We start from the raw sequence: 27,344 nt of genomic DNA, 5'->3' as shown, positions 1-27,344 counted from the left end.
CCAAATCCTAAGCCCCACCGCAACTCCTGAGCAGCCTGACATTACACTGGGCTGCTTGGATCTGTGTCAGCGATTTAGTTGTCCCTTTGATGTAACTGGGGCATTACTCCGGGTAAGGAGGCATAAGTCCTCTTACTCCTAGAACTCCAAGTTGTGGTTCTTTCACCTTCTAACCTACGCTGGATATGGCGCAGGCCACTTGGCCTACCTATTCCATGGCAGGTTAGGATTGGGCTGCTTGTATTTTATAGCACTTGCCCTAAATACTCAAAAAGCTACCAATATGTTTTCCCAATAATCTTTTAATCATCCATGTAAGGTTAGCCAATATTATGAACACCCCCTTAGTACAGGACGGGGGATAAGCGTGAGGAAAACTGTTTGCACATTTACAAGTAGTAAATTCAGCATTGATGTAAGATTTGATCCAGAGTAGGCGGGGGGGTTGTTTTTTTGTTTTTTGTTTTGGCTCACAGTTCATTATTTTAACTTCTGAGGTATACTAGGACTGCTGCCAAAAGCAGTTAGTATTTCAACTGGTTTGGGTTCTGATTTTTGTTTTTGTTTTTTTGCTTCTTGTTTGGGGATTTCTACCAATTAAATCAGCAGTAGAGCTGACAGTGATGATGCCTGACTCTTATTGTGTGAACCCATCAACTGCTAAGTGTTGAGAAAAGAAATAGAGGAAATCTCCTGACACAATTACAAGAAAATTCATACACCTTAAAAATCATTGTCTTCCCACATACGAAGCGAGCCCAGCAGTACCCCATTTTCAAAATATGTCTTTTCAGTTTTGATCATTATTAAACTAAAGCCCTTATCTTAGACCCATCCCCCAAACCCCTTTGATTCAAAGTGTGTTTTGTCAGAATAAGTATTGCATGCCCTTATGCCTGTTTCACATGCCTTTGATATAATCTTTATTGAGCCGAATTTACTGTGCCTAAAAATGTAACTTGAGCTTGTTATTGTGGGCCACAGAAAACCTTTTTCCTCAACAATTTGTACAGCAACATTTGTTCAACTGCTCTCTAGTGTTTGAGATATAAAGAAATCACTTGGCTTGTTTTAATACTGATCTGCTGCAGACAATGCTGTGTGTTTATAGTGCTCAGCTGTGCTATACGAGATCCGACACAAGCCGTCTCAGTCCTTTTCTGCTCTGTGATAATATTTACTAGGGAGGAAATCCCAGATTTCCGATATGCGGCACACACACTTCTTACTGAGAATAAATACACTGGAGGAAATGAAGTGGGAGGTTATCAAGAGAGGCAAGTGGGGGGATGGGTAGAGGAAGTGGCAGCATCTATTTAAAGGAGAAATGTATTTAAACATCAGCCAAATGACATCATTTTTATACCATCCACAGAGGAAGCTTAAAAACCTGAATACTCCACAAGCCATTAGTTTCTCAGAGCCCTGAAAGGGATTAAAGCATCTTAATCAACTGCTAAAGCAGAAAGGAAGGCCAGATCCTAGATATTAGCAAAGCTTTGTGACAGTGGAATTTGTAGAGGCTTGGCTTTTCCTGCAATCTCATCAATGAAAACTGATGGTTAACATCCACAGCAAGGCAATGTATAATTGTGCAATTCTGTGCCCAAATCTTTGGGGAAACACAGGTACAAAATACTGTGTTTTTAGCATCTGCTAGTGGATTTCACATATGGCTGTCTATACACACCTGGACAGTTATTTCATTTCATTCTCCCTGTGACTGATCAGAGTACAACGAATCAAGGATATTATTATGAAATGCATTTATGAAGCCTTTCCAAAGCCATTCCATATGCCTTTGCTATTTTTCATATCGGTGTTCAGAGCAGACTCCCAGTTCTATGCCCTTTCTCTCCTAGGTTAAGAATGGTTGTGGACAATGTTCCCTCTAATTCCCACCCCCCACCCCTGCTGTTCAGAACAGTCAATGACCTGAGCAGTCTGTAACCATGGGCAATGGCCAGTCTGACCACTAGGCAGTAAGTGAGGCACTGCTGAAAACTCACAACTAGGACGAGTAGGCGGCATGTCCATCAGGCATGGTAAAGAACTGAGGGCTAAATCCTATCCAACTGGTGCAGCCACGACAATGGGGTGGGGGGCAATCACAAAGGCCTCCTCAAGTTAAGGGAGTGTTCATTCCCTTTTGGGGGGGGGGCTGCATTGCTGCAGCATGGCACTGGAAAGTTGGATGGGATTGGGCCCTATGTAATCAGTACACAGTATGGTTTTTAATTGAACTTTATCAGAGCTCCATGAATACTTCCTACTCCCATGGCATTGCAATATATACCAAAAATAGGGTGCAATCCTAACCCCTTATGACAGTGCTTTCCAGCACTGGCATAGAGGTGCCAATGGGACATGTGCTGCATCCTGCAGTTGGGGGTCACTCACGGAGGCCTCCTCGAAGTAAGGGAATGTTTGTTCCCTTCCCTCAGAGCTGCATTGCCCTTATGTCAGTACTGGAAAGCACTGACATATATGCGCCCTCAGCCATATATGAAGAACATGTTCACTAGAAACAATTATTATTTCTAGTAATACCTGCAATATGCAGGTGCTTATGCAACAGAAAAAATAGTATATAGCCCATATACTGAGGAACTCATGTTTGGAGGAATTCAGATAGAAACCTCATACTTCAAGCATGCCATGTAATAGGTTTTTTTTTTTACAGGAAAATCCTTTTTGTGTTATACCGTTAACCCTGTAACATTACAGGATTAACAACTTTAGTAACTCTAGAAGGCTTTTGTTACTAGCAACTATTGCTGTTGTGACTTGGCTCCGTGCTTATCTTATATATTTAACATGTAATATTTCATGACCATTTGGCTCCACTACTTACATTCTTTTAATCCGCACATGTAGGAATGACACAAACCGACTAAAAATATCCGCCACCTACTGAATGCTCGGTATTCTGCTAACATGGGAATAGACCCACTGAAAACATAAACTCTGAATCAGAGTCTGTTACTAGACTCTGCCCTACCTGGACCCTACCTGGGCATGCCAGGGACTGAAGATGGGAATGAGACCTTATCCTTATTAAACTTTCTTAAGATGTTCTTTCTGGGTGGCACTTTTTGATGTTCCTGCCTCCCTGTCCAAACCGTGTCTGATTTCATAAACCTCTATCTTCTTCCCCTCCCCACCCCAACTTCCTCACCCTTTCTTTCCCCATTAAAAAGACCCTGATAACTTTGATAGTCCTTATTTGTGCCTTTTATCTTCTCCCATGATATTCTTTTTGAGATATTCTTTTTTGGATAAAAAAGATATTCTTTTTTGATATTCTTTTTGGAAAAAGAACCATAGCCTGTAGTATCCTTCTATCAGTGAACTGCACTTGCATCTGGCTTCGAAGCATCACTTCTATCAGCAATCTGCATGTGTTGTCTGGCTTCTCTCCAGCAGGTGCCACAGGCATAAGGGAGATTAGAGAACACAGAGAATGGTGTGTGCAGCAACTTCTTTCTGCTGCACAAGGCTTCTAATGCAGCTGCACAGCAGCAGTCATGCTCAGCTAACAGGGAACAATGGATGTGGACTTTTAAGAGTTTTGGTGGCTGAAATTCCAAGTTCTCTATGCTCACTGAAGTTCTCTATGGTAACTAAATCTGTTCAGCAGCTTCTGTGGAAAAAAATGGCTGGCCACTATTGTCCAGTGTTATATGTCTCCCATTTTCTCCAGCACCAGCAGTATCCAATGCCTTAATGTGATTTATTAGGTTAAGCTGCAAATACATGGCCAATGAGAAACTGCAACAGTGCCACTCTGTCTGGCCTGCTGCCCTTACTAAGCCTCAGAGCAAACTGATGTTCTTGATCTCTACTGTTAAAAAAGGCTTAAAAACAGGCTTGAAGCAGGCCTAAAATATTGCATGATTTTATACCAATTTATTTAATACATTATTTCTGACACCTATCTTGCACCCACTGCAAACTTCGCAGACAACTATTGTACAGGAACCGAGCCTTGTGTGGTTGCAGTACTGCAGCCAAGAACTCTCCCTATGACATGAGTTCGATCCCAGAGGAAGCTGGGATCTCAGGTAGCCGGTTCAAGGTCAACCCAGCCTTCCATCCTTCCAAGGTCAGTAAAATTAGTAACCAGCTTGCTGGGGGAAAAATAGCATGACTAGGGAAGGCAATGGCAAACCATTCCGCTTCATAGTCTGTTATGAAACTGCTGCAGAAGTGGCAGCACCAAGGGTCAGTAATGACTCAGTGCTTGCATAGGAGACCTTTTCCTTTCCATTGCACAGGAAAGGTGATTTTCAAACTTTCTGTCTCCATACAATCATTTCATAATGACTTGCTAGCCTTGCAAGTCTGCCACAGAACTTGTGTGTTGGAGAAAATCCTGAGGCATATTTTGGGGTGCATAGTCAATTCATGCAGACCAGTGGCTATGCCTATTGGGCAACATCGTTGCCCCAGATAAACTGTAAAGTCACCCTTTTTTACAGTGTTCTGTTCAGAGCAAAAGAAGATGGACAGTAGCAAGCAAACTGCCTTATCCACCATGACTGGACTGAAGCAACCCTGACAAGCTTCTAAGGAAACACAGTGTTCTCTAGGTCTAGAACACAGTCTGATCATGGACACCCAAATTCCATCCCATGTGCACAATAAGATTTAAAAAGTCTCCCTTATGTATAGAAGCATGTTGCGAACCTCTATTTGTTCAGGATCTTCAACTGCACTCAAAAGCCCTACATGTACAAGGTTATATACATAATGTTCTTTTGCTAACTTACTATGACCATGTCATGTTCAGGTGCATGAAATCACATTCTCCTCCCCACCACCACAGCTTCATACAGATGACGGAAAGGAGAGATGACATTGTTTTAAACTAATCCCAGTTACTACAATGGGGTGGGAGGCGGCTGTAACATATAAGGAAAATACCTGAATGCATCATGCATCTCACCTCATTTACATTTCTGGTGACTGACAGCCTGCTGCTTTTGCAGCATATAAATGGTGAGAGGACAAGGGGGGGGGGGAAGGAGTGTTCTTTTCAAACTGAAATGTTTGACAGACTTAACAGTTTTTGAAATAAATCCTGATGAAATCTCAAATAGAAAAAAGCCTATCTTCACAGTACAAGAGAGATTACACTTCAACATGCCAGGTTTACTATCCTTAGACAGATGCAGATTCTGGTTTACTTATTTATTTATTTCTCTGTCATTGGTGTTTCTTAAAAAAACAATAGACACACACACAGAGGTACTACAGCTACAGCTTTTTATTGACAGCTCATCTCCCTCCTGCTGCTCTGGATGCTGAAGGTGTGAGTAGGAGACATGTTTGCAGGCTACAGTTGTCACAACCCAAAAGCAACTTCAAAGTCTGCTACTGGAAAGTTCTCCACCCACATTTCACTTGGCTTCTTGACTTGCCTTTCTCCAACAGAAGCATTTAAAACAAAGTAAGGTCTGGAAATCCACCCATAATCACCTCACATGAACTCATGTGGCCCAGTTCAGAAACTTATGCCCTAATCCTATCTCCCACTATCCTATGAGATGCAGCTGTGCTGCTGATGCGTTCACTGTATTCTTTGGTGGTGGGGGGGCAATCAGAGAGCCTGGGAGAGGTAAGTAAAAATATATATTACATATTGAAATAAAAATATTATTTATAAAAATGTACCATGGGGCAAGTAAAACTATTTTATACTCCCCACCATAGGCAACCTGATTGGCAATGGGTCTCCTCAGAACTATGCCAGTTATTTAGCCGGCATAAGTCTGAAAAGCTTTGGGGGCAGGTCTGGGCAGGGAAAGGAGGACAGCATCCCAGCATGCACTGCTGCCATAGAAATCCACCTGCTCCCTCTCCCAATTTAGTTGGATCCCTGCCTCAATCTTCCTCCAAACCATCCCTTTACCTGCTCTAGCAGGGGCATCTGGAAGCTGCCAGCGTGTGTTCTGGCCGTTTGTACCTGTGGCGCTGTAGCACACTGCAATGCTGTAAGTGGCTTTTGCAATGCTGTAAGAGGACTTATGGCAGTGGATTGTAAGTTCCATCACCATAAGCCCTCCATTGGATTGGGCTGCCCACTGGTGGCAACAGTCTTTGTGCGTGTGGTAAAGGAGCTTAATCAAGTTTTAACTTTCCACCATACCTAATGTAATGCATGTCACAGTCAGAGGTCTGTGTGCATAAAAGCCTGATTTGCAAAGCTTTTTTCCTTGCTCTTTTGAAAAAAGATAACACAAACCAAGCAGCTGAATAGCACAATGCAAGTCTCTCTGTGCTACTTGACATATATAGTGCTGGGGAGGGGTGCTGGGTTTGCACTATGCTTCTACATCCAAGCTTTGTAAGTTTCTGAACCAGACCAGAATTTTGCAAAGGAGACAGTTTATGCGTACAGGTTGTAGTAAGCAAGAAAAATTGCTGAGAAATCATGCATTTTCCCATCTTAGTTATATCAATTCACCCTTTACATTATACTTCCAGACACAGGACTATGGAAAAGAACTGATCTGTCACAGCTTCTTCCTCAGTTTTTCACAGAACTTTTAAAACTGTGGTTTAAAAAAAACAACACAAATAGTTATAGCAGCTTCAGTGCAAGTACTAGCCGTTCGATTTATTGTATGTATAATACGGATCCAGCCAGCCTTCCGTGCACTTTCTGCCGGCTATTTGCATTTGGCCACAACTGTGCATAAGTGGAAATGTGCTCGACCGTGCATGAGTGTTTTTGCTCATTTCTTACTGTTTTCCCTTTTGCTGAGCCAGATGTCCAACATGCAGTTGTCAGGAATTGACAATGCCCATCATTTTAAAAATGAGTAGCACTGCACGCTGACAAATTACTGAAGTCTGTAATAGACATTGCAGCTCTCAGTTGTGGGGATGGGACATTCTGGGAACCTCTTCAGTGCTGCATTCCTAGTCTTTGAGAGAAGAATAGCCTCACTTTTGAATGATCCAGTCAGGAGTAGGGCAATGGGCGAGCAGTTCTAGGGAGAAAATCTTGTGATCGTGTCATGTAATTGTGCTTTGATTGTCAGGAGTTTGTCAGATTTTTATCAACATCTTATTAATAAAATCTGTTTTTCTAAAGCAAAACGATATTGGAGCAGATTGACTGCAGGAAGAAAGAGCCATGAGCTCCTGGGGAAAAGCAAACCAGGGAAAAAAGAGCAATTAATTGCATGGAGGAATGGGGGAAAATCAGTCAATTGAAGGAACTAGGGATTAATTTGTGGGGGGGGGAGGAATCTGCAGAAAATGCAATTAAAATAGGTGAATTTGGGGGGAAAAGGTAAAATTGGAGAAATGAGTCATTAATTCTGAGAGGGAAGAAGAGCAATGAATATGTGGAGGTGGGATTGGAAAAACCAGTATGTTGGAAACAAGATGAGGAAAAGAAGCAGTGAATTGAGAGTGTATGTGTGTGTGTGGGGGGGGGGGGGGAATGATTCATGTGGGGCAAAAGAGCAGGAGAAAAGAATTAACAGAGCAATACAGAAATAACAGGGCATGGGCACAATCCTAACCAGATCTACTCAGAATTAAGTCCTATCTTGTTCAATGCCACTTACTCTCAGGAAAGTGGGTTAAAGATTGCGGCCTAGGTCTATTTAGAAGTAAGTCCTATTGAATTCAGTGGGACTTACTCCCAGGAAGGTGTGTATAGGACTGTAGCCTAAATTTCAGTGATTGTAGTTGTGGAGATGTGTCAAGGTACCTTTTGAAATCAGTGGGACTTACAAGTGCTTCAGTTTGGCAGGATTGCATTCTGCATCACTACTAACTTCAGTGAGGCAAAGCCTCACTCAGTGCTGGACAGGCAGAAAATCAACATCTTATTAATAAAATCTGTTTTTCTAAAGCAAAACGATATTGGAGCAGATTGACTGCAGGAAGAAAGAGCCATGAGCTCCTGGGGAAAAGCAAACCAGGGAAAAAAGAGCAATTAATTGCATGGAGGAATGGGGGAAAATCAGTCAATTGAAGGAACTAGGGATTAATTTGTGGGGGGGGGGAGGAATCTGCAGAAAATGCAATTAAAATAGGTGAATTTGGGGGGAAAAGGTAAAATTGGAGAAATGAGTCATTAATTCTGAGAGGGAAGAAGAGCAATGAATATGTGGAGGTGGGATTGGAAAAACCAGTATGTTGGAAACAAGATGAGGAAAAGAAGCAGTGAATTGAGAGTGTATGTGTGTGTGTGGGGGGGGGGGAATGATTCATGTGGGGCAAAAGAGCAGGAGAAAAGAATTAACAGAGCAATACAGAAATAACAGGGCATGGGCACAATCCTAACCAGATCTACTCAGAATTAAGTCCTATCTTGTTCAATGCCACTTACTCTCAGGAAAGTGGGTTAAAGATTGCGGCCTAGGTCTATTTAGAAGTAAGTCCTATTGAATTCAGTGGGACTTACTCCCAGGAAGGTGTGTATAGGACTGTAGCCTAAATTTCAGTGATTGTAGTTGTGGAGATGTGTCAAGGTACCTTTTGAAATCAGTGGGACTTACAAGTGCTTCAGTTTGGCAGGATTGCATTCTGCATCACTACTAACTTCAGTGAGGCAAAGCCTCACTCAGTGCTGGACAGGCAGAAAATCTGAACAGTGCACCTTAATAATGCATTGTTTTACCACAGGGAGAAGAATATAGGCCACAGTAGTTGCATGAGAGGTAACTAAAGCTGGTCAGCTCTTTCCTCTGCTGAGGTCCTGACCTCAAAACCTCTATATTACTATTGTATGCACTGCAGCCTAACCAAGATTTATTCAGTTGCCCTGCAAATATTGCAGGCACATGCCAATGGAAACAACATTACAAACAGCAGTACAGTACTTCATCTTTGAATCTAAGACCACACCTACTGTACGATATTTCAAGCACAACCAAAAAGATGTGATAAACTTCACAGCAGCACTTGCAGATCTGATTCATCAACAATGACACACTTTGCCTTTTGTTGCTGCTGCTGAAGCACAGAAAAGACCATAGCTGGAACACTGCTCTTGAAAATACGAGCAGTCCTTGCTCAGAGTACCATTGACTGATTGACTGATTCTATCTAGGTAAAGATGCTATAGAATGCTGCTGTTGTCGGGTGTTAAAATAGACACTGGCTGTCCCTTGAAACTCTAAGACCCAGTGCAGCAAAATGTGTGCATAAATTCCTTTAAAGACAATATGATTGCAGGGCACACTTCAGAGTTTAAGGCCCCTTTCTATCGCCCGCCACCAGCACTGATGCAGTGCACCAAAAAGGGGTGTGCTGCATCCTATGTTGGGGAGACCGACAACCAGAAGGCAAATGGGTGGTATGTAAGCTGCCTATGGGTCTCCTCAGTTACAAGCTGCCTATGCTGGTGGCATATGTCTGAGGAGGGAGAAAGGGCAGATGTTCACCTTGTTTGTACTGTTGTATAGAATTTAGAGTGAAGAAGCAGCAAGGAGGCTTTTCCCTTTCTGTGCCTGCAACTACTCTGCTCCAAATTCCCTCCTCCAAGTATTCCTCCCTCCTCCTCCCTCCTCTTTACCCCTTTTCCCTCATACATTGAAAACATGGCATTAACTATCCTCTGTTACTTATCTGATCAAATTCCACCCCAACCCCCAAGCATCTTAAAAAAATGTCCAGAGTCAGTACTCTGTCACATGGGAAGGTAGTTAACCACACAAGGATGAGTTGGGCTGGGAAAATATTTCAGTTGGTCTTCATAACCACATAGGAGTAGAATGCCCCTCGGAGTATCTGTAGTGCTGGTTAAGAAGAACTGGACAGCCCTCCTACGGCAAGTAAAGTGATTTCATAACCTACTAAAGCCTGCCAAGGGGCTCACTCTATGAGATGGTGTAGGTCCAAGAAGACACATAGGTAAGCGGGAGGCTTATGGAGGGGTAAGGGGATTAATTCCCCTATCCACTTCTCAGCCTTCTGATCCACCCCCCCCCCCCCACACACACACACACTGGATCCAGCATGAACTTTTTTGGCATGGCTGCATTGGCTGTGGGGGGAGGATAGAACTGAGCTCTTTGTCATTGTCTCTTACTACAACTGGAATCTCAGAATTCCCCCGCTTCTTTACCCCTTTTCTCTGTGTCCATTATCACAAGATCCCTGGTTCATCAGCTGCAATTCTCCTGGTCAACGCTGCTGATTTCCCTACATCCTCCTTCCCCCTCCTTTCCCCTTTCTTTTGCCAGCCTGTTATGAATCAACTTCTCCTTGTGAAGATTTCCTCTTCTTTCTGTTTTCTATCTAGAAGCTTCTTTGGATTTAGTTGTATGAGCGGTTGATGGATAAATGGATATACTGTCTTGCACTTTATTATTGATCTTCCCTGCCTTTCCCCTTATTGTATTATCCTCACAATAAAAATTACATATTGTTGCACCTTTAACCTGGTCTCCCTCCTCTTTTATGCCATTCCACTGGGTTGTGCCATTGGCCACTGCATGTGGTCTCTGTACACAGAACAGATTTCCCCCATGTGCCCATGTTATACGTGTCTTAAAAGCATGCCCAGTAACAGGTTCACCTAAATACTCCCCAATGTGCAGTTTAAATGCAACTTTAAATTAGTATTTAAATTGTGCATTGAGGAGTGGTTTGGACTCTCTCTGCAATTAGAGGATGTTGGCATGGGGCACTGGGGAGGCAGACATAAGCGCCCACACGCCTCCCCCATGTGTTTAAGAGGAATCGGAGTTCAGCCCAAATCAGCCCTTAATTAACTTTCACTTTCATAGTGTCTGCAAGATACTGAGTGCTAAAAGGCAAGTCTGAAAAACCTTGTGGGTAAAGTGACTAAGGCCAAAATCCTAACCCACTTTCCAGCACTGGCCTAGCTGTGCCAATGGGATGTGTGCTGCATCCTACAGTTGGGGGGCATTCATGGAGGCCTCCTCAAAGTAAGGGAATGTTTGTTTCCTTACCTAGGAGCTACATTGCCCTTATGTTGGTGCCGGAAAGCAGGTTAGGATAGAGCTCTAAGAGGCTGACCAAACAATAAATGATAATATGTTGGTATGATTTAATCAAGAAAAGTATCTCTTTTGATTGGCTAATTAATCAGTTTTGATAAGGTAGTTTATTCACTGATACACTCAAGCTACTGCAAACTTTACTGTTGAGTAACACTGAAGGAGATGATATGAATGCATTTTAAAAACATAGATTCTATTTCCAATAAAAAGAACAGCAAGCTTTTCAGACACCCTGATTCTTAAAAACAATCAACTGAGGCATGATGGTTGAATTTAAGATGATGCTCTACAATATACGAGAAGCTACATACGAGAAGCTCGTATATCACTACAATTGAAAGAAAACAACCATGGACCCCATTTTTCCTGACATACGTTAACTCTGATTCAGATATCGTCATGCACAATAAGATGTGCAAGCTCAAACACATTCCAATCCACATTGGAAGATGTGCAAGATACACATTCCAATCCACATTGTAAGTACAGATGAAAATGCTTGCTCCTGTCCACACTATGAAATGTGCCAATCTGCTGCCTCATATCTAAATGAGCATTGCAGTGTAGATGTACATCTGGATGCTGATTCCATGCATGCATCTTCCTTGCTAGAGTGGAGCAATTGTGTGAGATGTTTTTTCTTTTTTGTTTCAACTCAATGCATCCTTTTTCTTATAAAAATAAAGCACTCTATGTTTAAGGAGTGCAGATGGTTATAAACAACAGCTTTAAGCCCCCCCCCCCTGATGCCTTATTCACAAGTAAAACTGTGTTCAGGGTGGACTATACTGATCATGACATCATTGCAACATCACGAAACATGACACTATGCCAGCAACACATGAACACAGCAAAATAAATCGTTCCCTGCCCCAAGGGTTCACAATCTTCAAAAAGAAAAAAAAAGCAAAACAGCCAGGAGCAATCGCCATGCGGGGGGGGGGGGGGAGAACAGTTGCTCTCCCCCCATGAAATATAAGAGGACCCCACTTGAGAGAGTGCCTCTCTGCCCAGGTCAGAGGTGTAACACTACCTGTACTGGCCTGCTGATGGCTCAGTTAATTAATTCATTTTGCTGCCTTTGGGAGAAAATACAGCAAATGACCATACATACCTGTTGGAATGCATTTGATATGATAAGCCTACACAATTTGTGACCTATCTTATGCTAAGGCTACCCTCAGATTACAAAAACACTTGAAAACCCCAATCCAACTACAGTTAGTCATGACCAACGGTCAAACGGCACATTGTATGAAACTTGTAGTTTGGCCCAACATGCTTTGTTTTTTTTTTTGTTTTGTTTCAAGCTAAATATCACCATTAAGGGCGATCAGTAGAGGTGTTTGAAAAGAGTGTTACTTATTTTACTCAAAAGTAAGCCCACTCTGTTCAGTAAGACTTTCCAGCACTGATGCAGCCATGCCAATGGGACATTTTCCTACATGGAAAAGGCAGTCACAGAGGCCTCCTTAAGCTAAGGGAATATTTATTGCCATACCCCAGGGTCGCAACAGCACTGGAATGTTGGTTAGGATTGATTCCCCCAGGCTGTAATCCTATCTTACTCACTGAAAACAAAAACCTCTAGTGATCAGGACTGGGATTGTGGTGTACAGGGAGGAGGGGATTCAATCCCTCACATATTTCCAATTAAAATTACATCCTGCTATTAAGCTTCCTTCGAGGGCTAATACCAGCTTTGGGGGATGCAAGTTTTGTTTGTTTAACTTTAATTTATTTAAAATATTTTCAGGCCACTTTTTCTGAAGGGAACACCAAGGCAACTTACAACATATCAATAAACCATTTTAAAACAACCCAAATAATCACAACAGAACAGCAAGCAACAAAACATATGATGCACAAAGGAACAAGCAAACTTAAGAAGCGTTCAGAAGGCTAACTGAAACAAAAACGTTTTTAACTGCCCTCCTAAAAGTAGACCCTGTTGGAGCCAGTCAGATCTCCTCAGAAAAGGAATTTCACATTTGTTGAGACTCTGGTGAATGAGGAAGGGTTGTCATGATCCCAACCCTGATGCCCTGTGACCGCTATTTAAATTAAAAAAACAAAATATGTAGGACCAAGCAACATATTCAATGTAACGTGAAATTTGACTCTTAGTACTTAAGTTACCACTAACTTGCCCTGCTGGTGTTAAGAGACATGCAGCCCAACTCTATTCACATTTACTTAGAAGTAAGTCCCACTAAGTTCAGTGGAGGTTACTCCCAAGTAAGTGTGCCTAGGATTACAATCATGACTTTCTCTAGCTGGACTGGGGCCAAGTACGGTAATGTATAAGGCAATACAATATATTTGACACACCACAAAGAGTAATTGTGCTTCTAAGCTGCCTGATCCTTTTATTTGTAACAGGAAGAACAAAACCGACGCCACGTGTTGTGCATTACAAAAATAAACATGCTTTATACATGCAGATTCCTCTTACATGATGTATTTCCAAGTTGGAAATGCTCGCATATAAACTGATCCTTAGTTTTATCCTTGAGACTTCACTGAATCAACAACTATGCTGGAGAAAGGAGCACAGGGATCTTCGCACTTGTGGAGGATGATTGAGGTCATGTCTACTAAGGTGCAGAAAGATCTTGGGGAATAATAGATGCTATATCAAATACAGATGACTGGTAGCTCTATGTACCCTGTGGGGGTTTGCTTTGTGCAGACTGCATGGTAACTAATACAGAAGGAATGTAAGCTAAGATTTGACAAACATAGCTATCAGTGATCTAGGCATCATTGCTACAATGGAAGATGGGTAAGGGCATCCCTGCCTTATTATTAATTATTATAATTAATTATTAATTACATGGCACCATCTGTGTACATGGTGCTTTCCAATTGCTTACTGAGTAAGGGAAACATTGACAAGTCTCTGATACTGAGGAGCTTATAATCTAAAATTGACAGGAGGGAAAACAGAGAGAGAAAAGAAGTAGCACCTGCCCATTTTTCTTTTCTAGTAAATCTGAGCACCAAAAAGAGAAACATCACTCTGCATAAAGACATTAAAACTTAGAATTCTATTGTACTATTCAGCAGGACAGTCCATCACATGAGATCTTGTGTATGTCCATCTTTTTCTGCCTCAAACCAAATTTCAGCTTAATTTTAAGGGAAGCAGTATTGTGTGCTTAAAAAGTTGTCAAATGTAAATGGGTCACTGTTTTCATATCTTAAACATCTGTTGTTTATACCCAAGAAAGCACACTGGGGGCAAGGAAATTAATTCCCCAATTGCTGTCAACTGAGTTAGGGAACAGCAATAAACAGCTTACTGTAAAGCCGCTAGCTACAATAAAACTGCTGTCAATAAAGTGTGGCTGATATGGTTTTGCTGTGCCAGAAAAATACATCCTTTGAAAATGAAAATCTGAAATGGTAACTAGAAGAGCCTTCCTTGTCCCTATACACAAAGGAACGATATCACAAAACTCTGATAGCACCAAATGCCTCGCATTTTCTTTTTTGTCTCCTGTGTGGTGTGATTTAAGAAAGTTATACATCACACATAAGCGGGAAAACAAACCCTAATGATTCATACACACAAACCTCCCAAATGCGCACCCGCCCCCCCCATGAATTAAAGAAATGTGAAATGGGAAGATTCTTGGGGCTTTAATGGAATGTCTCTGTACTGTATACAGAAATACGCCCTAGCATTTCCACTACTGCTATAGAAAATTGTATTATTGCTTGAGGATATATTCCAATTTCCATTACAAGCCCCTGTTTTCACATGCTTTTGATTCTCCCCCCCCCCCCCCAATCTTCTTTTCAGCTGAAGTTTTCCATGCTTGGTCTCAGCGCAAAGATGAATTTCTTTAGACAGTTGAACAAAACTTGCTAACCTCTCCCTCCCTCCCCCCAAAGATACATAAGGGTGAGGGAATGTGCTGTATTTTCACAGTATTTCTAAGACTTTAAGCCTTTACTTGTTGTATCATGCATATATACATATATAACTAAAAACCCGACTGAGCACTGATTTTCATGGACAGGCAAAATCATAACAAAACAAAAACATTTTACTCAATATAGTGTATAATTCAAGTAGTTTTATTCATTCATACAGTGCTATTTTGCCATATCCCCCACAACAGTTGATTCTACATACAAACTAAGCTAGATAAGACTGTTACATAAATGTTTTGGTGGTGTTTTCTTTATCTCCTCTTATAGTAAATATAAAGAAAACATTCCCAGACAACAAGCCACCTGCAATGGGACAGTGCTTTATAATTTATTTGTTTGCAACAGAAAACCTTTCTGGTTTTCTGCACCACTCACAGGAGTTCTGATTAACTCTATATTTTACAGTTATCTTATCTGTGTATTTAAAATTGTGCCCTATCAGAGTTTATGGCAGGCTACACTCCTTGCCTGTTCTGTTGCCCAGGTGTCAGCAACAGTGATTAAGAATGTGGAAATTATGCAGTTCACAGGAATTGTAGCTCTGTGCTGGAGTAAAGCTTGCAACCTAACAGATGTAGGGTTCTAGCACCTGCATTTTCAGTCAACACTTCTCACGTAGAAAGGCAAGGAAAATTCCGCACCCAAAACCCTAGATGCTGTCTCAGGACTACCACAGGAGTCCTTCAAGTTTAAAGCAGAAGTGTTATCCAGCAGAGCAAATAAAGGAAGGAGGGCATTATATGCAGGTAGAGGGCATTTCAAAGGAGCATGGGAGGCATTTTGAGCCCAGCACGTTTGAATAGTGACTCTTCTTAAGGGGCACTATAGTGCTGTAGGCAAACCATTTGATAAATCAGTAAGATCATTTTAAAAATTGTATCTAAAATATCATGCAAAAACATCAAAACTGGAACACAACCTGTATAATGGAACAAAACAGATCTTGAAAATGGTTACAATCATTTATCTTAAAAGAACACAATATAATCATTATCACCAACTATGGTATCAAAATATGACATCACACAACAGAGCTTGATATGTAAACACCTTGTGCACAAGGCTGCTCAAAAGCTCACTGGTGCTCACTGCACCTGAAGTCTCGTACAGCTAAGACTTCAGCAGTAATGAGACAATAGTAAGCTATTGTTGTGACACTATGCTGTGTGATGTCAGAGCATATGTCACAACTTTTAGTTCTATGATTAGGCTGACATCCTTTTAGGAGAAATATAACCATTTCCATGTTTAGTTTATCCTACTATATAGTGTTACGCTATTTATGAAACATTTATATCTTTAAATAAACTTTTTAAAAATAGTCTTCAGCACAATCCTATGCACGTCTACTCAAAACTAAGCCCCATTAAACTCAATGAGACCCATATCTAGGTAAGTGCATATAGCCTTACTGACTTATTCAATGGTTTGTATACAATTTTATTTTTAGAGAGTCCCTGCAGAAGAATTGCAAACTCAAAATGTACTGGGTTCAATAAAATTTGACTTTGATGCAACTTTGAATTTCCCTTTCTCATCTATAGAGCAGGCCACTCTTAAGAAGCCCAAGACCTAAACAGAGGACCTTATCCTAACCATCTTTCCAACACTGATGCAACCACAATGCACCCTCAGGTATGGGAACATTTGTTCCCTTACCACAAGGAGATCTCTATATCTGCCCCTCCCACCTCAGGTTGAAGTGTATGCTCTGTTGGCATGGCTGCATCAGTACTGGAAGGCTGGATGGGATTGGGCCATTGGTCTAGTTTTCCTTGCCAAGTAGTTGCAGGATCTCCCAAGCTCTGACTAGTTCCCAGTCTAGATGGCTGGAAGCCATGTTTAACCTCAGTTCTAAACATTGTTTTGCAACAAATAAGTAACAAAAAGAGAGCATTTGCTGGTGTCCAGTGGATCTGCTCAGGGACAGCATTCCTTCCTTGTCCCTCTTTGTTCTACTTTAGAAGGTCTCTTTGCGTTCCGACATCTGCGATCACCTGCCTGACATCTGGAGACTGCTTAAGCCTGAGTATCAGATTAAAATTCACCACTGAAGGAGGAGGAATCCCCTCCTATTATCTGAGCGAGGGCAGGGTTTGGCACCTATCGCCTGAGAACGTTGATGCTGCAATAGTGTGTCTGCTGGTATAGCTTTGTCATTTTTATCCTTCAGTATTTGCTCTAATCAAAGGTTCCATCTTCTGCTTCCCAACAAAGGCATAGTTGGCAATGTCCATGCAGGTCTATTTGATGGGATTTTGTACACTTAGACATTTCCAAGATTTGCAAGTCTGGCATCTAAGATATTACAGGCATTGAGATCCTAATCCACACACCTCCTTTAAGTATAAATATTTGCATTTAAGTATATCAGTGTGCTAAACTTGCTCGTGGATTTGCTAGCAACCTCAGAGTAACAGTTATGAAACAATAATTTGTAAGGTTGCATTACTGCAGCAGTAATATTCCTTATCCTAAGGGTCATGCTTTATCCCAAGCATTGCTAGTATTGCCTAGCAAATCTTCAGATAAATCCATTAGCCCGAATTACAGTATTTCATATTAGCAAGACATGTGGAGCAGGTCTGTTAAGAAGTTTATTGTTTCTTGACAACAACAATCCAGGGACCCAAAAAAGCCATTGGGGGGGGGGGGGAACACTGAACAACTTAAGCATCAGCTGCTGCAAGGCAAGTCTGGTTTAAAGGAATATTAAATATAATACCCATTGCTGTCAAATATAACACACTCTTCACCAGACATAAACACAATACAGACAATCTTGAAATTTTAACATGTTAAAATAGGTGTTTGGAGTAAACAGATTGCATTGTCACAACACTGTACTCAGATTCTAGTTATTATATTCACGGCTGTGTTGTTGAACTTATCCAACCAAAGCATGTTGTTGATTCCTATATATTCTTAAAGAACTAACTTTTAAATCTGATTTTGCCACTGTTCTATTTTATAGATTGTAAATATGTTGCAGAGCCAACAGAACGCAAAAGTAGAGTACGATCCAATAGAAAGCTCTTCCGCATTCATCCCCGTGAAATGAATGGGCAACTTCCATTCACTTCAAAAGGACTTATCTGGAAGAATGTTTCACAAGAGTAAGATGGGTAATAATTAAGAATATTTATGAATACAGGATTATGAGATATTTAGCCAAAATAGAATCTAAAACTAATTATCAGGAAACTTCCTCAAAATACTGAGATGTTCATTTCTTATTTTTTTCCCTGAGCACGCTCCACATCAAATTCTTCTGAACAAGCGCAATTGAACTAAATGAGATTTGTGCAAGAGAATCTGGATCTATTTCAATGAAGCTTGTGCAGGAGAACTTCCTGGTAGATTGTGCTCTTTCTCTGTATCTTAATTAAGCCTTTAGAGGATGGATGTTCTCACCGTAATTTTTTTAACCCAGCTATGCAATTATCTTTAGATTCTAACCGTAAACACTTTACTTGCAAATTTTGCCTTCTAGAGAATGTATTTCTAAGTAAATATGTTTAGGTTTGCAGCTTTAATCACCCTGCCTTAATTCTTAGGGAAGAACATAATGTAAGTGTACCACTTTCTCGCACATCCTGCTACTAATTACACCAGAAACTGTGATATTGACAAACAACATAATCTTTATAAAACAAAGAAATCTAATCTGCATTTCTTTAGTATTTTAAGTATAAAAAAAATAAAAGCAGAAAAAACTGAAATTTTTTTAAAATTAAACCTTGTCATATAAACCAGCATCTCTGCTTAAATAATTGTTGGTAGCTGATGGACAATAGAATACATGTTTCTTTAAATGCATTTAAAATTAGGTGCTAACCAAACTCTCTTCATTGGTTATAAAGTTAACTAACCTCTTGGTATCTACAAAAACCATATAGGATCACAATGGCTCAGATGATATTCATTTTGGACCATCTTTATTAATGAGGCAAGAATTCTGTGCCTCTCCTATCCTATCCATCCTTCAGTTGGCTTCAACATATTCTGAATATGATGCATAAAAACAAAACATACACATTGTGAAGCTATAAAAGCAGTAGATCAATTTTTGTTTGTTTTTACAATAATGAAAAAGATAGAAGGAAAATGTGGCCTTTATGTTTTCCCCACCTCCAACCATCAAATCTCTTGAGTGATGCTTTCATGCTCTGCCAGGTAAACTGTTCTGTATTTGTGATTTTAATCCCCATTTGACTCCTCAAAGAAGTTAAGATTAATTCTTGTAACGGAGCCCAGGAACTGAGAACTAACGTGAGAACAGAATCACGGCACATCAAAAGGATGTTAGATATTTGTGTAAGACAAACAGAAGGGATAGAGTGCAAGAACATCATCTCACCTACCACACTGTTGGTTCAACAGAGGTGTAGTGGTCACTGAGGTTTTCCTTTTTTTTTTTAATTGTCTGGTCAGAAGTGTACGAATCACTATTATTCTGAGAGCTTAACCGTCTTCAAAATACTGATGAAGGAGAGCTGTGTATGAAGATGTTTCCCTTCAAATGCCTTTTAACAAGTTTGTTGAGTGTTCTGGGGATAGTTACTTCAACAAGATAGCTCTTAAGTGTGGTCTTTAAATACAGAGACTTGTTATCAAAGGTATGTCCAGAAGTCAAGATACAATTTGTTGAAACATAACATGCAGCTTGGGAGATGACTCAAGGTAGAGAATGGTCACCGTCCATCTCTAGTGACACAAGCCTATTAAAACGTGTCTTGCCCTGTTCCCTAGCTATGACCTTATGATCAATCCAAACAACCATCACTCCAGAATGCCAACAGTAATATGTTAACCAACAGCTCAAGTCTTACACAGTTGATGCAATGAAAACTCAGTGCTAAGGTGCTACTGCAAAACACACTAGCTTAACTACCGGTCGCTTCAGTGCGACTGTCATTAAATAAAAGGCTTCTTTGGCTGTAGTACCAGTTTGAACCTTCCCTCCCCCACTTCTTATCTACTGCAGGATTGGCAGCCAGCCAGCCTAAGCCACGCAGTACCTTAGTGCCATCTACAGGCTCATTCTGACATTCTAATTTAGTGGCAAAAGACAAGCGCCAGTGAAATGAATTAGACAGCACCACATTTAAATCTTTATTAGCAAGGAATTATTTGACCTAAAAAATAAAAACCCACACTAATACTGGATTTGGTTGAAATATGAGTTTTCCAACTCCCTAATCCTTCTTCATATGGCATATTTCACAGCTTTAAAATGAATTATGACAGATCACTTATTAATATGAAAAAATATTTACAATGGGGTAATTTTTTCTGCATAATTAATTTTTTATTCAAAGCAAATGCAATCCTTTTGAAAGTCTACTTTGGCCATTTTTTTTAAAAGGACACGCAAAGAAAAAAGTCCCTCTTCTCTAATAGACACACAACTTTACTAGAGTACAACAAAAATCATCATAATTCAAAACAGAGGAAGACTTCCTGATCGCTTAGTTATATCCTTCCAACAAACACTGTGCAACACAAGCCTTGGAAATCCTCAAGCCTTTCTGAGGACAAAAACGAACCCTCTGAACAACTACTTAACAAAAGTTCCAAATCAGTTTAAAACAAACGGACAAAACAAAACAAAAAGCGCATTTAAGCCAGCCTCATTTGAAACATCCATTTTGTAAAAATCAGAAATAACACATTTTTTATGGAACAGTCAATAATTTGTTTTCTTTTGACTTGAATTTGGCAGACTGAGAAATATTTTGTCTTCTTCAGTAAACGTCTCTACTGAGATGTTCCTGACAAACTTTACACAAACCCTTTTTAGCTGGAAGTAGCTGTGTGAATGTGTGCACGTGTGCCAGTGTATTTGTGCATGAGTATGTGCATGTCGTCCTTCCTAAAATAAAACTTTAAAAAAAACTGGTGACTTGTACAGCTTTGGACCATCATATTCATTCTACAAATGCACAGTCCTGCCCCAGAAAGACAGTAAAGGGGACAAGGATCTTTCCCATCTCTATTCATGTTATAACTAAGCTAAAATTACAGTGAAAGAAAAGACAACCTGGCACTTTAATACTGGTTGATTGGGCACTTGTATGCAGTACTTATAGACCAGTAAAAGTGCTCGTTTACCTGTCTGGTGTGCAAGGGGCCCTTTGTCTTGAAGCCTCCTTGGGAACTGCACTCTGAGGCACTGAAGTGATCTGAACTAGTGGAAGAGCGTTTGGAAAGGGTGTCACAACCCCCAACAAAGGTGTTGTCCAAAGGGAGTTCCTGAATCACATGATGTTTTTTCACCGAGACAGGAGTGTCAGGCTTAAGATGGAAAGCAGACTGTGGAGAGGCAGATTTGTAATGCTTAGCAAGATCAGGGCTGTTAGGCTTAAAGGTGGTTGGTGGTGCAGTGCCCCAGTCAAATCTTCCTATACTTTGCTCCTCCAGCTCAGCTGGAAGGCTAATTGTCCCGTTGATAGGTTCGTGAACTGCATCCTCAGGTTTGGATTCCTCAATGGTAACAAAATTTAGCAGGGAACTCTTAGGAGACTTCCTTTTCTTCCGCTTCTTTTTCTTGTTCTGTTTGTTCTCCTGATTGGGAGACATCCACTCAGCACCTTGCTTGCTCCTCTGGGCAGCTTTGAACCTGGACGCGTGGCGACAGCGGACCAGGACAGTGACAAATATCACCACAATGACAACCATGGCGCCTGCCACAATAGCAATCATGATTGTAAGATAGTCCTCATTTTGATAGGGCTGGCTGCTGTCCCCAATGTTCCTATCCAAAGGTGTTTCCATAGTCCTACGGATTAAGTCATAAATATAAGATGCATTTCCAGCCGTATCATTGACATACAAAAACACAAGGACAAGGGTATGCAGGGATTTAGGAAAGCCCAGGTCACTAATGTTGACCACTAACCGATGCAGCCCCACATCAGTAGGAGTAGGTTTCTCTTCCAGGGTAATATTACCCGTCACTGGATCAATACGAAATAAACCTTTGTTGTTTCCACTGACTATTGCATATTTAAGTTCAGCATTCATTCCTGAATCAATGTCAACAGCAAACACTTCAGCGACTACGGAGCCAGGGATAGCTGAGAGAGGCACCAGTTTGAAAGAAGTATTAGAAGGAGGGTAGATGACCACAGGGCTATTGTCATTAACATCTATTACATTAATAGTAACCTTTGCAGTAGAAGAGCGGGGTGGCTGCCCTCCATCAATGGCCTTGACATCAAAGGTGTAGGAACTCTGCTGCTCCCGATCAAAAGAAACATTTGACTTTATAACTCCAGAGTAAGGATCCAGAACAAAGTTTTCATTGTCATTCAGGATGGAAAGGGTCACAGCTTTATTCTCACCTGCATCTGCATCAGTCACTGTGATTACTCCAACAGTGCTATACTTTGGTAAGTTCTCCGACACAAAAAACTGAAAATGATTATGAGTAAATTTGGGACTGTTGTCGTTCTCATCCAGGACTGTAACAATGACAGCAGCTTGACTCTGCAGTGGTGGGGTACCATTGTCTCGGGCCGTGACAGTAAAAATGAACTTCTCCTGCTCTTCTCTGTCAAAGACCCGGGAGGCTGACAAAACCCCTGTTTTTCGATCCAGGTCAAAAAAGGATGCATTGGGGCCAAGCTGATAAACAATGTCTGCATTTTTCCCACTGTCCTCGTCCGTGGCACTAATAGTTGTTAAGTACAGACCACGGCGGTTGTTTTCGGAAACAGACAGCTCAATTACAGGCTGGCTGAAAATGGGAGGGTTGTCATTTTCATCCTCCAGTTTAACTCTTACCAGGGCAGTCTGGTTCAAACTGGGTTTGCCAGAATCGGAGGCGACTATTTTAAAGCTGAATTCTTTGGTGCCTTCATAGTCCAGCAAGGAAGAGGTCTCCAACAAGTACTGGTTGTCGTAAACGGCCTTCAAATGAAAAGGCACCTCTCTCTCAATGAAACAGATCACTTTGCCATTCACGTCAGTGTCCTTATCTGAGACGGTAATTAGGGCAATCTTGGTATTGACAGGGTCTTTCTCAGATAAGTACACTGTGCCATTGATGGGACTTATAATGTACCTGAGGTCTATGTTAGGAGGGTTATCATTCACATCAGTCACATTGATGGTAACAGTTGCCCGGGCAGGTGTAGAGCTACCATCACTGGCCAGCACTGTCACCTTGTGAATAGCAGTCTCCTCTCGGTCTAAGGCCCTCTGAACTGCAATTAGCCCAGTTGCGTTGTTTAAAGTAAATAGTCTCTTAGTTGCAGGAGGAACCTGGGCACCAAAAATATATCTGATTTCTGCATTGCTTCCTATATCTGCATCTGTGGCATGAAGCTGAATGACCGAGGTACCTACAGGGGCATTCTCTGGTATGTGGACCTCCACCTGGCTCTCTTTGAAAACTGGTCTGTTGTCATTGACATCACTTACTGTGACCTGGAGGATAGCTGTGCTGGATTTCTGGGGGGTTCCTCCATCCTCAACTTTGATTTTCATCACATAGGTGTCTTTCTGCTCCCTGTCCAAGTTCTGCTGCACAATCAGCTGAGGCCACTTCTCACCTTCCGGAGTTTCCACAATATCCAGCCCAAAGACGCTTTGCCCATTCAGAAGTTCATAGTGCTGCACCCCGTTGAAACCAGTGTCCGGATCTGTGGCTGATGGGATAGGAAAGCGGCTGTTGATCAGAGTATTTTCAGGTATAGATATGTTGATGACAGGGGATGGAAACATCGGAGCATTGTCATTGGTATCCTTCACAATGATTTTGATCTTAATCAGCCGAAAAAAGTCATTGGGGAGAATCACTACCTCCAGTTCAAAGAAGCACTCATTTTCTTCAGCGTAGGCAGCTCCAGCACAGAGTCTCTCTCGGTCAATTCGGTTGGAAGTGGTAAAGATCTCCCCGGTGGTGCTGGAGACTTTGACCAAAGGGGCATCCCCTGCTTTGGAGACCAGTCTATAGACAAGACTTGCGCTGGTTCCTGTGGCAGCATTGATGTGAGAAATGTTCAAATCCTTTGGTATGTTCCCGATGGGGACGTTTTCTGGCAGCTCCTCTCGGATCGTGTAAATAAGTTCTTGAGCTACAGTAGAATCCAGCCTTAAACAGGCAATCAGGGCAGCCAACAGGTAAAAATCCCTCAGGTCCATGATAATGTGCTTATAGATCCTTCTTGGGATTTTAGAGTTTCAAGGTTTCCGTGAAAGGGTGCTGCCTGGCCCACAAGAGAAGGACTGCAGGATGCATTGCATCAGAGCTCTTACTTCCAGACAGCCACTGTCAACACAATCACAACAACAACAAAAACAAATGTTATTATCTCATTTCAACCAACATCAGCTGTTACTGGCAAGTCTTGGTCCACATTTCTGCAACACACACACGCTTGCAAATGAGCAACACCCACCACCTGCTTCCTTTTCTTTCTTGCTTGTTTTGTGAGTATGTGGCATGCGTGTGCAAGCAATTCATCTCCATGAATGCAGTGGTGGACTGCTACTAGCATTTGCACACATTGAGAATGAAATTAACTAGTTATGGGGAAGATGCAGTTTCCAAATACACATTCACCCAGATGGGTCTTCAGTGCACCAGGCATATCACACAATGCTCCTTCCACTCATCAATGTAATGAAAGGTGTGTGGTTTCTTCAAGAAAAAAAATCCCTTTGCTTGGACTGTGCGATAAGGGCCATTTCAACTGTTCTGCATCCTGGCCTTTCTCAATTAAATTAACTAGCCAGATTCCTGTGTGTGTGTTTTACCCCATGCCAGTGTGACTAGATGGTTTCAGCTATGCATCCAGGGCTCCAGGCAAGCTGCTGCTTGCCTCTCACTGGCTACTTCCCATTTGATGCACAGAGAGACCATAGCAGGACTTCTAGTTTCTTCCCCAGAGCCCCCCCAAATGTCACCTTCTCCAGATGCAAGTGTGTGTCGGTCGTGCTTCTGCCTGCCGATGTTCAACTTCCAAATAAACAAGGGTCTGGAAGGAGGCACCAGAAGCAACTCAGAAGCAGCCAGCCAGATGTTTACAAAGAAAATGCAGGAGGTTTTTTCAGTGCCTGACAAGGGATGGGGGGGGGGATGCAGTCAGCGACACTCAGCTGCCCCTCCGGATGTGTTATTAGCAAGCAGCTGCCACGCACAAACACTGCAGCCTAACGGTGCTGCTGCTCGAGAAAAGGCGAGAGAGACTTCTGCTCAGCTGGGAGCAGACACGGCTCCGGCGTCGTCCTCCTCCATCGGGGGGCGGGGAGGGGGGGTCGGAGGCACTGATCTTACATCTGCATTAAAAGCTGCGCGGCGATGCCTGTGATCGTTCCCATCACACTGATGCAGGCAGGTAGGGCTGCAGAGACAGCAGCCTCAAGCCCGAGGCAGCAGCCGAGATCTCCCTTCCGTCCTTCCCTCCCTCCGGGGGTGTCCTGCAATCAATTAACCCGGGGGAGAACCCCCAACTGCCCCCTCCCTCCGCCCGCGTGGGCAACTTCGCGCTTACATCGCCGCTCTACCAGCCGCAGCAGCTGCGGAGGGAGGAGGGCAGGCTCCGTCTTCCGAGGCGCCGGCACAGGCGCCCACTTCGGGACGGGAAGGGGCAGACCCCCCTGCCCGCACTTCCCCGGGAGCTCAGGCAGGCTCCGCCGACGAGCGTGGGACTTACTTCCGAGCAGGCGGGCACAGGCTGGGCTCTCAGCCGGCGAGCGGCAGGGCGGGCGCCTCCTCCTGAAGCCGAGGGGTGCTGCTTCGGGGCGGCTCGGTCGCAACTCCGGAGAACAGCCGCCCGGCGCGGTCCGGGCCGGGCATCCTCTTCCTCCCCCTCCCTCGGTGGCTGCCCTGCGAGTGCCAGTAAGTGTGGAGGTGTCCAAGTGCCGCCGAGCCCTCTCGGGCGCCTGGAGCGCGGCGCAGGAGGCACCGCCGGCTGCACAGACCCAGGGAAGCCTCCAGCCAGCCAGCCCAGCGCACTTCGTGCTCAGAGCAGCGGCGCGCCACGCTCTGCACCGCGCGCGGGTTCCCTTCCTTCCTTCATCATCTTCGTCACCATCATCGTCACCATCATCATCTTCAACACCAGCAGCGTCTGCAAGCGGAGCAGCCCCGCAACTTCTGGAGGAAGGACCTGGCTGGCTGCTGGGAACGGACAACGCCGCTGTCTCTGCTCTCCCCACGGCTGCAGACCATACAAATCCGAACCGGTTGCCTGCTCTTCTGGAGAGGAGCCGCGCGAGCCTCTCTCCCCGCGACTCCCTCCTCTCCTCCTCCTCCCGCCCGCCTCTCTCTCTCTGAGCCCAATTTCTTGATAGAACTCTCAATAAGCCCAGAGGGGGGGCGGGGCGACGCCCGGCCACACCCCCGCCTGCACCGCATTGGCCCCCAGCCACGGAGGCGGGCGCCGAAAGTCACACCGCGCCACCATAGGCGGCCCGTCGCGTCGCTCCAGCCCCGGGGGCGGGGCCGCGGGAGCGCTCAGCCTGCTGCTGTGCAGAATGGTTAATAGGGCTGCAGGCGGCCGCGGAGGAGGAGACGTTGGGCTGCGGCTGAGGTTTTGTTCTTGAGACTCACTCTTAACTGTGGAAACGGTTCCTCTGAGCATGTGCAGAGTGCCAGCAGCTGTGTTTCTGCCTCCCCCAGTGCAGTCCGAACTGATTTTACCAGGGACGTGAGGTCGGTGGGGCGGCAGGTGAGGCAGAGCCTCCCCACCGGTGTCCTTCAAAAAGGGAAGGTATTTCTCCACTCTGAGAAGGTGGGAGACAGTTGAGGCAGAGCCTCCCCAGGGGAGTCCTTCGAAAACTGCCACTGCTGTGTGAGGCACCCAAGCATCCACAAGCCACGTGCATGTAGGTTGTGGGACTTGGGTGCCTCACATGGTGGCAATGCTTTTTGAAGGACTTCGGTGGGGAGGCTCTGCCTCACCTGCCTCCCCACCCACCACACATCCCTGGATCTGACAAACCTCTGATTACACAAACCAAGCTGAGAGTGCTTGCAGGCAAGTGTTATGATGACCTATGGCTGCTTTGCAATTAGGTGGTCGCTTGTGCATTTTTGACCGTATTCGTGAGTGCCACCCAACCAGTAGGACTCAACCCAGAAGGGAGGTCTTAAGGTATCATCCTAAACTCAAGCAGAATGTGCAGCCCATTGAATTTGGTGGGATTTCAACTGATGTCACCATGTTCCAGGTGAGGCTGTAAACTGTCGGCTTCAGGTAAGCTATGCAAGCCTGGCATTAAAGGTTGGCACCCCAGATCCTGCAGTGCTGAGTCCTGCCACTGAGGAACAGTAGCCATAGCTACTTGTATGAAGGCCCCCCAAAAGACTGAGGAGCCCTTCAGTGGGTGTGCCTCCCTTCTCTGTGTTGTTGTAGTAGCAACAACACCTCCTCCCCACAGCAGACAAGCAGCTCA

The 27,344-nt window shown here is 43.3% G+C and overlaps 1 protein-coding gene across 2 annotated transcripts in view; it reads right to left on the bottom strand.

Moving 5' to 3' along the window:
• Positions 1 to 26,093, bottom strand: part of PCDH9 (protocadherin 9) — a 963,386-nt gene extending 937,293 nt beyond the window's left edge. For both annotated transcript variants that reach the window (XM_066620738.1, XM_066620739.1), the window contains exons 1-2: positions 25,601 to 26,093; positions 21,051 to 24,213 (exon numbers count right to left, since the gene is read on the bottom strand). In XM_066620738.1, coding sequence (XP_066476835.1) covers positions 21,051 to 24,086 — 3,036 coding nt within the window. In that variant the 5' untranslated portion in view covers positions 24,087 to 24,213; positions 25,601 to 26,093. The remainder of the gene's footprint in view (positions 1 to 21,050; positions 24,214 to 25,600) is intronic.
• Positions 26,094 to 27,344: the final 1,251 nt, after the last annotated feature.

The sequence above is a fragment of the Tiliqua scincoides genome, chromosome 3, assembly GCF_035046505.1.
Source record: "Tiliqua scincoides isolate rTilSci1 chromosome 3, rTilSci1.hap2, whole genome shotgun sequence".
Taxonomy (NCBI): Eukaryota; Metazoa; Chordata; class Lepidosauria; order Squamata; family Scincidae; genus Tiliqua; species Tiliqua scincoides.
The sequence above is the reverse complement of the archived record's forward strand: the minus strand, read 5'-3'. Positions and strand labels throughout refer to the sequence as shown.